This window comes from Oryza sativa, chromosome 3 (genome assembly GCF_034140825.1).
Source record: "Oryza sativa Japonica Group chromosome 3, ASM3414082v1".
Taxonomy (NCBI): Eukaryota; Viridiplantae; Streptophyta; class Magnoliopsida; order Poales; family Poaceae; genus Oryza; species Oryza sativa.
In genome coordinates, this window is record NC_089037.1 from 29133804 (window position 1) to 29150309 (window position 16506).

The window sequence follows — 16506 nt, forward strand, 5'->3', positions numbered from 1 at the left end:
GGCGTCCGCGTCTGCGGTTTGTGCTCGGTTTGTTCGGTGTTTTCGTCGGTCAATGGGGCATGCGGGGTTGGGGGGGGGGGGGGGGGGGGGGGGGGGGGGGGGTGGGGGCGCTCTTGGTGTGGACGGCGACATGGCGCTTTCGCGCGCACGGTCGTCGCGTGCGCTGGCCCGTCCAATCATCGGGTGAGTCTCTAGTCTTCGCTCGGCGGCGAGTGGTGGCGACGTGCCGGGGCTTCTACTCTTCGTCTCTTCCCCGATGAGATATGCTAGTTTTTTTTTTCTGTGTTTAGTTCCACATTTAAACTGAAAGTTTAACTAAAATTAAAAGTTTGAAGAAAAAAGTTGGAAGTTTATATATGTAAAAAGTTTTGATGTGATGAAAAAGTTGAAAACTAACCCAGACCCAGGTTGGAGGCGCGGGGTTAGCACAGAGATTGCTCAGGGCTGGCAGCTGTTGCAGGCAAACTCGACAGCCACACGTTAATTAACTGCAGTGCTGCACGCTGCAAGACCTCGGCCTACTGCATCATAGTACAAAATCTACTCTGAATAATGGCTGCTGCTTATAATAAATTAATCAACTTCATGGATCATTCTGTACATGGAGAGAACTTGAGGCATCTTGTTTATCCAGATTACAGATTATTGTAAGCTTTGGACTGCTATAAGAAAATAAATATTAACACTTGCTATACTAGTGGAGTCGCTTCTTAAAGCCCTCTACTCGTGCAAACTGGAGTAGCTGATTAAAAAAAAGTGTTCTTTAGCATATGGATTTTACTTTTACAAGATGTATGCATATTGCAAAATAAACTTCCAAATTGCGCTTAGGTGGCACCGTGGCATGTCCGTTCTTCTTGATTAAACTTTTAGCCATTCCCCGGGATACACGGCACCCGCCTTTGTTTTCTCTACTTTCTTTGCCCTTGAGTCGCCCTGAACTGATTTTTCAGAGAATGGAGCTATAACACCTGCGAAGCTTCTGTCCTTGCTCCTTCTGCAGCAAAGTTTGGATTAATTTCATAATATATAGGAGTATTAGTGTTCAGTACACCAAACGGCACACGACGATAATTTGATACTGTGGTACCATTACCTGAGATGAGCTATGAAGAACACTGCGCCGACAAGTGTAATTCCTCCAGCAACAGACTTTAGCATCCCTTTCCCTGATTTGGGAACATCATTCTCATTCATTTGAGCAGAGCTGTCATTTTCAGCTTTATATTCTGATTCCACCTGTTTATCTTCTTTTTGGGAAACGTCCTGGATGCCAAAGAAATGTTAAAGCGTGTTTGCTGTACATGAGACAAAATGATGACTATGTTAAAAGTAGTACTAGCATACACAGGTTTGGCATTTCAGGAGGTACCGTTTCATTCCCACAACGGAATTCGAGTTCCAGCCCTCGGCATGCACTATCATCTTCAGAAACTGCTGGCAATTTGCCACAAGCACTGTCTATTGGGGTTAAACTCGAGTATGGTGTACTGTCGCAATTTGAACATACAGACTCCCCATCACAGGCAAGCAGATCACATTGTTGATCAAAGGTGACCTTTTGGAGGGCATCGCTTTCTTTTTCGGGATCGTTAGCAAATCTTTTCCCATTTCCGTTAAGAGGCTCGAGATGTTCGCCATGAGTCCTTTTAGCCTTGCTGCTGTCAACTACCAAATGACTGCTTATGGAATCTGACTCTTCTGAACTTAATGAACACCTAATTGTTCTAGTTCTTGAACACTGGTCAGTTGGAGATTCAATACAGCAATATGATTCATTTTTGTGAAATAAAGGAGTTGAACCAACAGAATCAGATTCCATATTGCCGAAATCAATCGATCCAACTGATTCAGACAATGACTTCTCTTCATGCATACCATGCTCACTATCTCCATAGCCTTCCTTTTCTTCCTTGGGCATGTTGCCCGATTTCAAAAGTGTGGAAATATTGTCTTCACTGACTGAGTCCTCAGGTTCTAATGCAGAGAGCTTACTTTCAGCTTCATCAGAATCATAATGTGTTTCACATTGTTGATCATTCTCTGCACCAAAAACTCTCTGGAAATATATATCAAAATTAATGAGTTGATTGTTTTAAACAATGATAGTATTGACTTAAAATAAAGGATCAATTAGCAAGAACATGCCAATAAAACTGATCCTTTCTCCCCAAAAAAAAAAACTGATCCTTTCAAATAGCTTACCTGCTGATTTAATGCCTTAGAGTTGGCACTTGGACTGTAACCACTTGAACCAGATGAACTACATTGTGGTTGCTCCAGACTTCTCCGGATGCCTCCAACAATGTAGTTGGGCATGGCTATTGTATGAGTGACAATATCAAAATCAGGCACCTGTCACCAGAGAGCAGAAACACACCAATTAAATCTTTCAGGATGTGTATTGTGCAATGATTAGCTGATTGAATTATTTTTAATAAATGGTTTCATAAGAATCTAGGGCTTACAGTCAGGCGCATCGTCCGAGCCTTCTTAGATAGCAAGCGTATGCACATACAAACTTTCCGAACATTTCTTTTCTCAACCACATCAGAAGGGGTAAACAAATCAATTCCAGCTAACCCGAGAATTTGACATATCTGGAAAGGAAAAATATCATATCAAGCCACCTTTCAGAAGGGAAAACAAACATCAAGAAAGTAAAAGATATGGGAATGCTATCAGAATTCAGAAGCAAGACAGCCATCCAGATTCAGCATGTACTCTGCACATAAAAAATGATTTCGATCCAATTTATAGAAAGTAAAGCTTTGTTAAGAATATTTGGAGAATCTATACCAGTTTCTCGGCTAGAATAGAAATGTTTGACACCATTAACAAGCACTCTTTCAATGAAAAGAGAAAGAGTAAATGTATGTGTGATGGCAAAAAAAAATCCCATGAATTCTTTCACTCTACTGTTATCCAAATTAATGCGCTTGAAGTTGAATCAAGATAGTAACTAAAGTAAGCTGCTAAGAAGAGAGCATCCAATGGTCAATACCTTCAAAAACGAGTCAACTTTTGGATAGGGCATGTATTTTCCATTGCTCTTACCAGACGATGTTCTCTCATAAATATACACCTTGGATTGCTTCATTTGTTCTTTGTTCATTCTCACAAGCCTTTTCCACAGTACTTTGGAAACTTGAAATCTGTCAACATGCATTAAACAAGTAAGCCATTAGACAGCCTGAAAAGAGATTTAGAGCCTGGAAAGGAAACACAGGGAGAGGGCTGTCTTTTTATTCTTCCCAAAAATAAGAGAATAAATATGATAGTAATTTATTTCATTGCTCCTCTAATTAAGAATTACCTTCAGTTGTTTCAAGATAGAACATATCTAGAATAGGAAAATGTAAAAAATGTAATATAGAACTGAATTGCTTGCTGCCCAACAATAAATTGTATCATTTGCCAATTATATGATTTTTTTCTGGGTAACACTTTATAGTGGAAACATAAGCCTAATTACTAATTCCATATAGCCAAAACTACCTATCATTTGAAGTATAGTATTCGTCACTCTGATCCTATATTTGTGTAATTTTACCATGTACAATTACAGCATTGAAACTTTATAGTGGAAACTTAAGGCTAATTACTAATTTCATATAGCCAAAACTACCTATCATTTGAAGTATATTAGTGACTCTGATCTTATATTTGTGTAATTTTACCATGTAGAGTTACAGAATTGTAAATTCTTACAAAAGCCAACCAAGTGACACCAAGTATCAGGATTGCATGCTAGACAGTACTATAAATACAAATAAAAAACACTGCATCTATTGTGAAGAACCTAAATCTTACAGTAACTCTCCATCAGCAAGAAGGTCTGCAACTATAACGGCTTCATCAAACCTAAGATGGAGAACTTCACCAAGCCAGATTTTTGTCTGTGTCTGAAAGAACATAATTGAACTGAGAAATCAGGATAATAAGGATGACTAAAAGTATGATAAAGGTGTAATTGTAGGCTTTTACTTAATAAAGGTGTAATTGAAGGCTTTGAGATATTTCGGGGTTGCCCCGCTTGTATGTAATTAGAAGTTGTTCTGTATATATGTTGTAGTGCGCCCTGTGCTCTGTTGCTTGGCATGGTAGGAAACAAGATATATTCTTGCACTCCTTAATATACTCCGGCTGGCGACTTTGCCAGCCCGGCGAAAAAAAATATTGTAAAAATTGGTAGCAGGTACTGACCTGCCTAAACGACCGATAATGCATCTGCATTGGTAACTACTCCTATACAGTAATAAGTAAGGTAACCATATCCTTTATACAGATCAGTAGACCCAATATCTATAAGACTGTTTATAATAGATGGGTGATAAGCAAAAGAAAAGGTTTAATATGTTATCTTAAATAAGGATATCAGATGATCTTCGTAATCACCAATTCCTGAAGAAAATAATATAGAAGTACAGGGTTGAGAGTGACAGTGTACAAATTATGAACAACTGTAGTTGTGTCCAGGATATATATTTGTACCATAACACTGTGTGCAATATAACTTAGTATATGTTTGCAAGTAATAAAGTTAGATACATCCCATTCAAAATTTGATGTTTAAGTTTAAGTGTTTAACAGATCTTAAAATGTCGAATGGAATGTATATCTCATACTTATCGCTCACAGTTTTTAATGAAAAAAAATGTAGAGTAAACCTGAAAGTTTGTGGTCCAAATATACTCCTTAACATCCCAAACTATTGCAGTAGCTACAGTAGTACGTAGTGGCTGCATTCATGTCTTTGACTAACTTTGTGTAATTTCTTGTAAGATAAATATTAAAGCACATCATTGTAATCTTTTTGCCAAGTACGTTGAGCACCACACAAGGACTAAGTTAACAATATTATGTAAAGTGATTCCAGCATTGGCCATTTCGGTACTCGACAAATGAGCAACAGCTGCTAAGACTGGTAACATAATAAATTTATCAAAAGATACTTCAACATGAGCTAATCAATACCAATACCATTCAATTCTACCTTTTATACCATTTTTCAACTCTGGCTCTGAAAAAACCTAGGAGGATATGAAATGCAAGTAGGAGTACAAAATAACCCTTTGCCCTAGAAAAGACAAAGAAAGAGTTGAAAAGAATCTTGTACAACCATGACCACACAGAATCTTGTCAACTAGTAATCCATTCTCGTTTGCCCCCCTGCAACTTCCTCATATATTACTTATTTTTAAGGGGCAATTGCAAATTTACCACTGCTTTGAATCGTTATTGCAAGACTGCCACTAGAAAATTGCAAAAATGCCATTAGAATTGTCATTCGAGTGGCATCCTTGTAAAATTTAAAAAAAACGGTGGTAAATTTACAAATGGCCCTTTTTTAAATACGCAAGAGGCTCGCTTATTATTGAAAAATGAGAAAAATCTAGACAGAATCTAACGACTAATTTTGCGATAAAAAGGACGGCGAAATGCAGTAAAGAACTACTCAAACTTCTGAAACTCCTGCACCAGCACAACTGCTTCTTCAGTGATTTCTTTGAAGAGCTGCCACCATGTTCTTCTTGAAAACTCTACTATCAATGAAAACAAGAGCGGCAATGGTGTCGAAGCCTTTGCATCTTCACAAATCCTCTCGCCGTCGTTCTGAACTTCTCATACTAGAAAAATGAACAACATGAAATGCCTGATACTGGATTTTGAATTAGCTAAGAGGAGAGAGCAATCACACGGCAGTTTAGTAACTTCAGAAATCAACCCGCATATGCCATTTGGAGTCCGTGAAATCAGAGAAACCAATCCTAAACATCTCGCATATACAACATGCGGATGGAAAACCCGAAACAGATAGCATCAAGCCATGAACTCATTGAAGGCAGCTCGAATCACTGGAGCATCTCCGGCGCCCATTGGAGAGAACGGCGCCGACGAACGCCGGCCGTCGCCAACAGAGCCACCGGCCGGCCACGGCCTTTACTGTTCCATTAACCCGGACTCCGACGACCCGACTGAAGCACACACAAGATTTAGTTCAGTACACGGCGCATTTCGCCGGCACCGCGACCGACCTGGAGGAAGGCGTCGTCGAGCTCGCGGAAGCTGGACGCGGGCGACGCCTGGTCCACGCGCACCACCCCGCCCTGCTGCTTCTGCTGCTGCTGCTGCGCCGTCCTCATCGCGTCCCTCCGCCGCCGCCCGCCGCCGATCACGAAGCGGCCCGGCGCCCGAGGTGGCTCATCCCAGATAGATCCTCGGTCGCCGCGCTCGCACTCACCCCTGGAGCCTCGGTTTCCTCGTCTGCTCTGCTGGCTTCAGCGGCTAGCTATGGCGGTGGTGGTGGTGGTGGTGGTGCTCGTGCGTGCGTGCGTGGGGGTGTGGTTTGGAGGCGACGCCGCGGCCGCGTGTCGCGTCCTGCGCCGGATAAGCGCGGCGCTGCCCCGCGCATGCATTCAACTCCCCCCGGTTTTTAATTTCGCCGAGCCCCTGACCCGGGGGGGCGGCGCGGGGCGGGTGCATGTGGGGGTTTCGCCTGGTGCGGCGCGGTTGCGGTCGCGGGCGGTGGCGTGGCGTGCCGTGGCGTGGCGCGGGGCAAGCCGAGCCGTGCGGGGGCAAACCAACCCGACCAGGTGGGCTGCACTGCGGCAGGCAGGCCTTCGGGCGGTGGAGTCGTGGTGCCATTCTGGTTTGGGTTTCCGGGCCGAGCCAAAAGTAGCGGCGCGTTTTTGGGGTTTCGCTCGCGGGCGCGCGTGCGGCGTGCGGGCTGGGAGGCTGGGACGCGTACGCCTCGCGAGCCGGACAAAGTCGCGAGACGAAACGGACGCGGGGGGCGCCGATCGCGACCCGGCTTGGATCGTGGGCGCCCAGTTCGTGATCCGGCTCGTGTGGCCAGTGCTTCTCAGTAGTGACTGTTCTTTCGTGGTTGTGATAAGTGGTACGTGGGTGAGGTTTTGGAGTCGGTTTTGTGAAGGATTGTGATTTGCGAGTACTAGTAGTAGTAAGGTAGAGGAGTGCTGCGGTGATTGTTGAAACGGATCCGGTGAAGATGATGTTTACGGATCTTATTAATTGCGAGGTGAAATGTGTTGTGTGGTAGCAAACGTGAAACGTATCGAACTAACGAGGAAATCACACTTTTGGGCTCTTGTTTGGAGTATAAGTGTGTACATGCAGCCACCAAACAATGAGAAGGAAAACTCCCTATCACATCGGATGTATGTACACTAATTATAAATATTAAACTTTGACTATTAATAAAAACACATCTATAATCTTGGACTAATTCACGAGACGAATCTATTGAGCCTAATTAATCCATGATTAGCCTATGTGATGCTACAGTAAACATTCTCTAATTATAGATTAATTAGGCTTAAAAATTTGTCTTGCGAATTAGCTTTCATTTATATACTTAGTTTTGTAAGTAGTCTATATTTAATACTCTAAATTAGTGTCTAAATATAGGGAATAAAGTTAAATCCCTAGATTAAACACCACCTAATCTTTCTGTCAAAATTCAACTGTAACAAACTTACTCCAGCGAATGACGAAAGTAAATTGTAGTACTATTATTTAGCCTCTCAAAAACTGAAAGGTATACCCCGCAAAAACAAAAAAGAAACTGAAAGGTATACTAAAGTACAAAACGTCAATGTAAGAACAATCTAGTAACGGGTACTAGTATCTCCTAACCACCGTAATCGTGTATCATCAGCGAAAGCAGTCAAGCAAGCAACCTTCTCACTGCACTTTAGAGCAAGTATAATATAGGGCTATAAAAAAACTGAATGCTAAAATGGATAAGAGAGTAGAGGAGAGAGATAAGAAGTGGACTATAAGTTTACATCCGGTTTAGGTAGTACATGATACAAGAAAATCTGTGAAACAGACAGGTGGGCCATATATTTATAGTGGAGAGTTAACCACTGTATAAGTGAGCTGAGAGATAGGCTATAAAGATCTATACAGCGGCAACATATCCTATGCACATAGGCCCTCACGTGTACACACGTGCACACCAACTAAAAAATATCACCAAAAAATCTAGAAAAAATCATACACATACTTTCAATTGTATTACACCTAGGGTTAAAATCTTAATGTCAAATTCATTATATTTTAGCCGTAACAAAAAAACAAAAAATCTGTTGCAATTTTGTCAGAATTTTATCTTTTTTGTTATTCTCTATGTAGAATGAATTTGAAGATGCGACTTTGCACGTAGATGTAATACTATTGAAAGTACATGTATGAATTTTCCTAAAATTTTTTGTGATAATTTTTAGTTGGTGTACATGGTGTGTACACGCGAGGGCCTGTGTGCATAGAATACGCTCCCCTATACAGCAAGCAACTGGTTGTACTATTAGGGCACCCACAATGGTTATCTATAGGCTCTCTATAAGATATCCATGTCAGCATATTTTTCTAATTGGAAGAGATTAAATGAAGAGAGAGAGAGCAAAGCTATCTACTAACCTGGAGATAGTCTATAGAGAAAAACGAGGCAATGTATTAGAGAGCTATAGATACCCATGTAGACATACTATTGAGGTGGTTTACTATTAATCTAGTCTATTGCTGAGATGTACATGTTTTATAGAGAGCACCTTACTTTACTATCGTGGGTGCTCTTAGCCTTCTCTTAGGCAATAGCAATCTATCCTATTAACATAGGTATTAATGTAGAATCAAATGATAGGTTCGTAGTACGAGACTCAATCGATAATGCTTATATCCGTGAGATGGCAATAAGGTGGGATTCATAGGGTAAAAAAATCGACGCTCAAAAACCGCGGAATAGCAATAAGATGACAATATGGTTCAAATATGTAATACGCTACCACTACTAATACTAGTAGTAGTACTATATACTATTTTATTTTCAAGCACAGCCGGTTTTCATAATGAAATCGGCAAATAGCGTTCTAGTTAATCTCAAGCTTTGTCAAATATTTCACCCAAAATTTCGGAGCACGCGTGCGTAGCGCGTAGGGAACTCTTTGTCGCTCAATGCCAACTGAAGGTTGGTCAAGCACTCAAGCTTCGGTTCAGTGAAGGAAAACAGGAGCATTTTGTAGGTCATCTTTGACCACCCCTTAAAATTCAGATAGATTGACGCACGCAAGAAGCCGCCGAGGTCTCCATTTACTTTTCATGCATTCATCTCCATGTGGTTCTTTCCTTAGATCCCGCTTCATGTTCCAGCCATTATCACGCTCTCTTACCACAGTTGTTCTGATTTCTGAACCTATTCAGGAACAGAAATACGAGTTTTCAAAAAAAGAACAGAAATACGCATGCGAACATATTACACTGCACGAAAGAGACTTGATTTTTTTTTGAACGCCAAAAGAGACTTGATTTTGATCCCCAGTCCGGATGAGCAACGCCATTTCACATTCTCACGTGTAAAACGTGAGCTGAAACCTGCCAAAACTATTTCGAGTAGAGTAGACAGAAGTAATTTGTTGTGGAACAGTTCAGTTCTAGCAGATGCTGGCAAGACGTTAACACATACAAAATTTTGCACATGGATGATGACACCAGCCGAAAATCAATTCACACCCGCCAAAAATGGGAGAAAATCAAGAATTCTAGCTGAGTGCTTCAGGAGCAACAAACCAAAATAATGATGAAGTCAAAAATTTACAATGGCTTAAGCTCAAATACATTGCAAGCAATTCCATCTCCCCCCTACCAGGTCGTACAAAATCTACTGAATGTCTTCAACAAGAAAACACTCAAATATTCCCAGACCGACGCAGCAAGGTAATGCTTATCTCACTAGTCCTAACTGACTAAAATGCTAAACTATATCCTAAACAAGCCCAAGAAGTTCCTTTCTGGCACTGAGTGGGAACCACGAAGATCTACAAAACATAGCAAAACATAGGTGGTATGAATCAAATTTAACATTCTATAAAGCTGATACATGAAGCTTCATGATTCTTCTAGGCAACAACTTACTTGTTCATGAGCTCAGCAATGTTCTCAAAAACAGAAGCATGCCACAATCAATACGAGCTGATGGCAGGAGGGGATGCAGATTCAAAAGAAGCTCGAAGCGGTCTATTAACAAATGGGTGTGACATAAGTTGTGATGCAGAAGGCCGTTGCTCTGGATCAACTTGTACACACTGGCTAATGAAATCTTGAGCATCTTTTGACAAATAGCTGGGAATTTGAGGTCGTTCTCCTTTTCCAATCATAAAAAAAGCATTTGTCTGGAAATACCAAATCAACATAAGTGGAGTGCTTAAGATAAACTTGAGTTACAACCGAAGCAAGTTAAAAAGAACATTAGTTGAATTAAAGTAAATTTTAACACAAAATAATTTCATAGACTAATAATGCTATGTTCCCACAGAGAACAAGAAATAAAGGGAAGGCTGCCCGTCAGAAGAAGGTGCTATTTAACCAGAACTTTGCAGCCACAAGGTTATCTTTGGTTAGCAACTACAATTTACAATAGTTATACCTATCATATAATTTAGGATTGGAATGAAATAAAACAACAAATTTCCCTTATGCTGTCACAGAAGCATCCCAAAGTGGATGGGCAGCTCACACATCTCAGTATCGAATTAATTAAAGGTCCTACCCTTCATTTTACAGTCAAATAAAGATGAGTAAATTTCTCAAAACCATAGATACTTGTTAAACTTGCTGCACATTTTTATCTTTCCAAAGTGGTGTGTGAAACTACTGTGATAATTGATTGTGGCTTTGTGCATCTTAAATGCAGCTGGTTTGTACTTTATCCATTATCTAAGAAACGATGCTTGCAAAACTATCATAAAACTACAAATCAAGTCCCTGTCTTGCAAAAGACACGCACACAGATTTAGCACCAAATATATCACAAAAGTACAGATTTAAGGCATAATCTCAGAAAACTACAAATCCAGCGCCAGCTTTAACACAAAACTAAAGATTTCCCATACAGTGTATTAAATCTGTAGTACTTGTGATATTCATCTAAAAATATTTGTAGTTTCTTGAATTTTACTCAATAAAGAACATAAAAAGAGAATTGACATAAATTTAATGTTGTAATCAAACAGGGACTAACACATAAAAAGAGCATTAACAGAACTATAAACTTTAAAGTCAAAGTATGACATACCCACTCCACATTAGGATATGGTATGTTACGAGTAAGCATTTCCAATACAGTGCAGCCAAGACTCCAAATATCAGCCTGGGGCCCATATGTTTTTTTAGGATTAACAACCTGAAAAATAAGAAGTTGTATTTAGCACTTTCACAGTTTATGGCCAAGACATAAGTATCATTAAATAATGGAAAACAACATCATACTATTAGTCAGATCCGCAAGAATCATGATTAAATAAAAGTAAATAGCATAGGATAAATAAACTTTTACCTCAGGTGCCATCCAATAAACACTTCCTTTGCATGATCTCAGCATGTTAATTTTTGACATCTGAAATCCAACAAGAAGAAAATTACCACCGTAAGACAGCATCATAGATAAAGCACTAATATTCATACAAAAAAAAAAGCTAACCTCCTTCGCCAACCCAAAGTCTGCCAATTTTACTGATCCATTTGCATGAACCAGTATATTTGCGCATTTAATGTCTCTGAAAATGAAAAATAACAATTAGAAAATGTATCAAATGGAAACATCAACAATATCCGATGCAAAAACAAAATGACACACACGGTTAAGAATATAGCGTGATGCCTCATTTATTTTTTTTATAAATATTGTAAGAAGTTAGCTTGCCCAGTTTGTTACTACATCTGAACAGTCCAGAAAAAGGTGTGGTTTTCTAGGTTCCAATAAGAAACTCTTTTCGAGTCAGCAGGACATGTATAACCCCCAGGGCCCTGTGGTGCATGCCACTTTCTAGAGAAGGTGGAGCAGTTGATGTTCGTTTCAGACCAATATACTGACTTCAGGGAATGCAGATGTATCACTATTCGCATTTAAAATGTATGACAAATGAGCTCAAAAGACCACCTTTAGTTATCTGCAGCATCATAAGCATTGAATTATTTTCAATGCTAAATATAAGAGAAGCATCTTTATACCTGTGAACCACATTTCGCTCATGGAGATAAACCAATCCGTTGAGAATCTGCCTTGTGTATGCTGACACTTGTGAGTCTCGTAGTTTATACTTTTGATAGAGGGACGATAGAGAACCTTGTGTAACAAGCTCAATAAAAATGTACAGTTTTGATTCTTCCTGCATTAGAAGTGTTGAATGAATTACATGAGTAATGGACATCATTACAAACATACATGAATGAAAAAAAAAGTGTATATTGTGTATTGACTGCTTACATAAAACTATTTCTAGAACTGAATCAATAACTGAGTAACATCAAAAGAACAGTGGGGGTACCTTGTCAGTTCCATAATACTGGACTATATTTTCATGTTCAAACTGACTTAGGAGTGCAATTTCCTGAGAACCCAACAACTCAAAATTAGATAGTTTCAGAAGATGCCAAAGCATGTCAAAGCGGTACAATATAGTAAAGACAACAGTACAACATTAGAACAGTGGTATTCACAATAAAAATCAACTGTAACAGATGAAGAACCGCAGCAAAAAAACCTGTTCAAGTGCAAGAATAGATTGTTGTGCGTTGCTTCCTTGGTCAAGCAAAGATACTTCCTTCACAGCAAAAAACGCTCCTTCACTGTAAAGACATTCAACACGGACATCATTCAATGTTTTTAAATACATCGCATGCTCTTCAAATGGTACAGCAACAAGAAAGAATAATATCCTTTACACTACTCTAAGCGACTAGACTGAAGTTTTAATATAACCAGGTGAAAAATATGTTCTATCTCAGTCCTAAGAACTTACAACCTGAAGCCATTAGGTTCCAATAATATTTCACTGTATATGCATAATCAAGTCTTCACAATGTTGCAACTTGCAGCTACCATGGTCCTTTCCTCATGACATTGTAGCCTTTGTAGCACAAATGCAAAATGCTGCCTATTTGAGAGTACTATAGCAAAGTAGTTGGGTACTACCGTTGTTGATTTTTATCAGGCATATTTTAATTTCAAAAAGTCTTCAAGAGTAAATTTTGAGCATGATTTCTCATAATCTATAAAACCAATATTGTACAAAAGCACTTTGAAATGTGAATCTGTTTGATATAATTTTTAGACATTAAATATACTTGTAATTTGACTAACTGTTGGTCAGAATCTACAATTTTTGACTTTTTAAAATCAAAATACTCCCAATCGAAATCAATGGCCGAGTATCAATCAAATTCAGTCATTAAAGGTCAGAGCATGTACTTTATGCCATTGTTATGACTGAAGGGATTAAGTCAAATAAAAATATTTTCTCCCTTCAGTTCTCATGGCATAATCATTCAAAAAATAAATTATGATGCAACAGTAAAACCTCCAGCGCATATCTGTCGACTGGCTACAGAAAGGGCAATCTATATGGACTGCTGAATGAATAATGCCCATACCCAAATTGCATTGACAAGTCACACCAGGACAAAAGAGTAGAAAATGTAGCACCAGGAGATAAATTCATACAAAATGTAGCACCAGGGCATAAGACTCAAGGAGCTGTGTTTTAGAATATTATAATCTCAGACCATGTCAACAATACGTTCCTGTCGTGTGAGGGAAATGATTTAACAACACCAAATCAATACATGGCAGAACTGTGCTGGGTTTTTCCTATAACTGGTCCCGTTCGTTGCTTCAAGTTGGAGCAAAATTTTCCGCGCATGCAAAACGAAAAGGCTCAATAACATACGATTAATTAAGTATTAACTATCATAAATTATGGATTTATTTGATTTTTTAAAACAACTTCTATATAGATTTTTTTTTTTTGAAAAACACACACCATTTAACAGTTTGAAAAGCGTGCTAACGGAAAACGAGGAAGTTCAAGGTTAAAGTTGAAGAAAAGAACTAAGCCACAGGTCTAAGGGCGACAGACATGGTATTCTTGTCCCACTCCCAATCACCCCAGTACCAACACACTACACAGACATTCCCAAATAAATATTTGACATTCTAGTATTCTACTTGTAGAATTCATTATATAACAGCATGCACTTCTAAGTTTTAGGTAATAAAAAAAAGAGCCTTGCCCATCTTCTAACGAGGGGATTGTTTGGACTAGCTAAGATTTATCTTTCATGAAAATAACTGTAAGCTAAGGCCAGCTATGACATAACAGTCTATTTTTAAAATATGCTTAAATTAGACAAAAGATTGCAGTACCCTGTGATAAGTAATACTAGTAGCAAAGATGATATGGGCAAACACCAAATAAAAACTAAAGCATTATTAGTACTTACTCACTGATGCCCTCATACACCATCCCAAATGAGCCGCTCCCCAGAAGAGCACCACGCATCCACGACTTAATCTTCCTCTTGAACTTTCCATTTGGTGAGATGATGAACATAGCCTCCGTAGTTGTGCTGGATGCATCATCATCATTTGTTGTTGACAATGATGATGTCCCAGTGAACCCTTCAAAGGTCTCTCCTATCCTTAACTCTTTCAGCTCCCCGTCCACCCCTGCCACTCCCTCGTCAGCAAACTCCTCCTCCTCCTCGGTGTCCGACATGTGAGACGCGTCCACGCGTTCATCATCTGTTCTCACTTCACTTTTCTCTTCACTGGGAGCAAACGAGTTCACAATATCCCAAGCCGACACCCCGCTCATGTCTTTAGCCACAATTGAACGCCTCATTGGCGGCGGTGCGAGTGCCATGAGCGGCTGAGGCGGGGAGAGCACAGGAGGTCGGGCTCCTCGGATACCGACTTCGCCGCCTCCTCTCTTTGGCGATAGCAGGGGCAATCCAGCGAGGGGTGCCACAGCAGCAACGGCAGGGGCAGCCTTGGGGGATTCCTGACCGAGCGCCGCAGCGGTAGGCTCCTCCGCCGAATCAGTTGCGGTGGAATTGGAGGAAGAATTGAGGGACTCCTCAGGAATTGAAGCAGGGAATGAGGGAGGAAGGTCGCACTGGATGACCTCGGGGGCGGAAATGGTGCGGGCCATGGGAGAGGGGTCGTCGACGGGTGGCGAGGAGACGAAGCGGGAGCGCGGTAGTAGGTCGGAGTTAGAACGCTCTTTCCGGGCTTCCCATGCGGCGACGGGGATCGCGAACTCCTCCGGCCCCGATAAACCCAGGCTGCGGCACAGCTCGTCGACCTCCCCCTCCACGCTGCCGCTGATGCGGATGTCCGTGCCGCCGCCCCCGACGGCCAGGTCGAGCGAGCGCGACGGCCGGAGCCCCAGCGACCGGTCCGCCGACATGGACGACGACCACGACGCGCACGCCGGCACGGACGACGCCCCCGCCCCCGCCCCCGCCCCCGCCGCCTCGTAGTCGATGTGCTTCACCGCGTTGCGGCGCTCCAGCCGCGAGCTACGCCCGCGGCTCCCGCTTCCGCTCCCTTCCCCTCCGCCGCCGCGGCTGCTGGAGTCCATCGACGACGCGTCCGCGCCGCGGCGGCCGGAGGAGGACGACTGCTTACGGCTCCACGAGAACATCTGGATCCATAAGACAACTGAATCCTCGCCTAGATGCTCGGCTCCATGGTGGCGCCGCCGCCGCCGCCGCCGCCGCGTAATCCCTCCGGGATCCAAGCTCAATTCCGCAGCAGCCACCGCCTCGCCTCGCCTCGCCTCGCGCCGTGTGATTTGTGGGGAGATTGGGAGCTCGCCTCGGCTTCTCGCGGGATGAAGTGGCGTGTCCGCGTGTGGGGGCGTCTCTCGTCGTCGCGGCAATCAAACCTGCCATATAAGAGGCCAACGCAGACACCCACAAGTCAATGACCCGGTGGGCCCACATCTAAGCGGGGCCCGGACATCAGTGACGTGGATGCGTAGCCTCCTCCGTGCGTGTGTTCGCCGAGAGGTGTGCGGCACAGCCCGATGGACCCGACGCGGGTTGACTGCGACGACGACGAGGGAGCGAGCGCGGTGGGCCGCGGTAAAGAAGAAGGGGTCGATGCGGCCACGCGTGGGGCCCACACGTCAGCGGGAGAGCGGCGCGGGGGTGTAAATAAATGGATGCCGTTGGCGTGGATGTGAGGCCAGTGGGGGGAGTGCAGTGGAGGCGTGTGAACGGGCGGTGTCGCTGAGCCACCACCTGTCAACGGCAGTTGCGCGCACGGCGCACGGCGGTTGCAGATGAGGCAGGCAAGAAACTTTTAACGAAGCATATGCCTCCGGTGACCGGGTCACTCTACGGTTTGGCGATGGTAAATGGCAACCATGTTTTTACTGCTAGAGCCCTGGATTACTGTTTGCAATGGACGATACGATAGTTTTCTAAAACTTATTTGTTGTTTTTAAGAAAATAAATCCTACAGTTACTCATTTTAAAGATGATGATGTTTTGGTCAAACTATCTTCATCCGTGTGACAGAAAAATGTTACATTTGGTTTATCTATAAGAAATTGCTAAATCACATTTGGTAGAAGTTTAACTTAGAGCAAAAACTTACAAATTTTTAACCTTAAAATTTGCCTTGTGATTGACTCCTTA

The 16506-nt window shown here is 42.0% G+C and overlaps 2 protein-coding genes across 2 annotated transcripts; both read right to left on the reverse strand.

Annotated features, from left to right (window-relative positions):
* Positions 1 to 541: 541 nt before the first annotated feature.
* On the reverse strand, positions 542 to 6411 carry LOC4333844 (protein OPAQUE10). Its single transcript, XM_015774845.3, has 8 exons — positions 6039 to 6411; positions 3814 to 3905; positions 3005 to 3155; positions 2469 to 2600; positions 2206 to 2355; positions 1373 to 2059; positions 1097 to 1266; positions 542 to 997 (listed from the first exon to the last, which is right to left on the reverse strand). Exons 1-8 carry the CDS (start codon positions 6144 to 6146, stop codon positions 862 to 864), a joined length of 1626 nt encoding a protein of 541 aa, XP_015630331.1. The 5' UTR covers positions 6147 to 6411; the 3' UTR covers positions 542 to 861.
* A 3096-nt stretch (positions 6412 to 9507) lies between these two features.
* On the reverse strand, positions 9508 to 15730 carry LOC4333845 (mitogen-activated protein kinase kinase kinase 1). Its single transcript, XM_015774838.3, has 9 exons — positions 14302 to 15730; positions 12564 to 12648; positions 12348 to 12410; positions 12031 to 12188; positions 11501 to 11576; positions 11357 to 11416; positions 11096 to 11203; positions 9937 to 10193; positions 9508 to 9839 (listed from the first exon to the last, which is right to left on the reverse strand). Exons 1-8 carry the CDS (start codon positions 15504 to 15506, stop codon positions 9984 to 9986), a joined length of 1965 nt encoding a protein of 654 aa, XP_015630324.1. The 5' UTR covers positions 15507 to 15730; the 3' UTR covers positions 9508 to 9839; positions 9937 to 9983.
* Between the last annotated feature and the right edge of the window lie 776 nt (positions 15731 to 16506).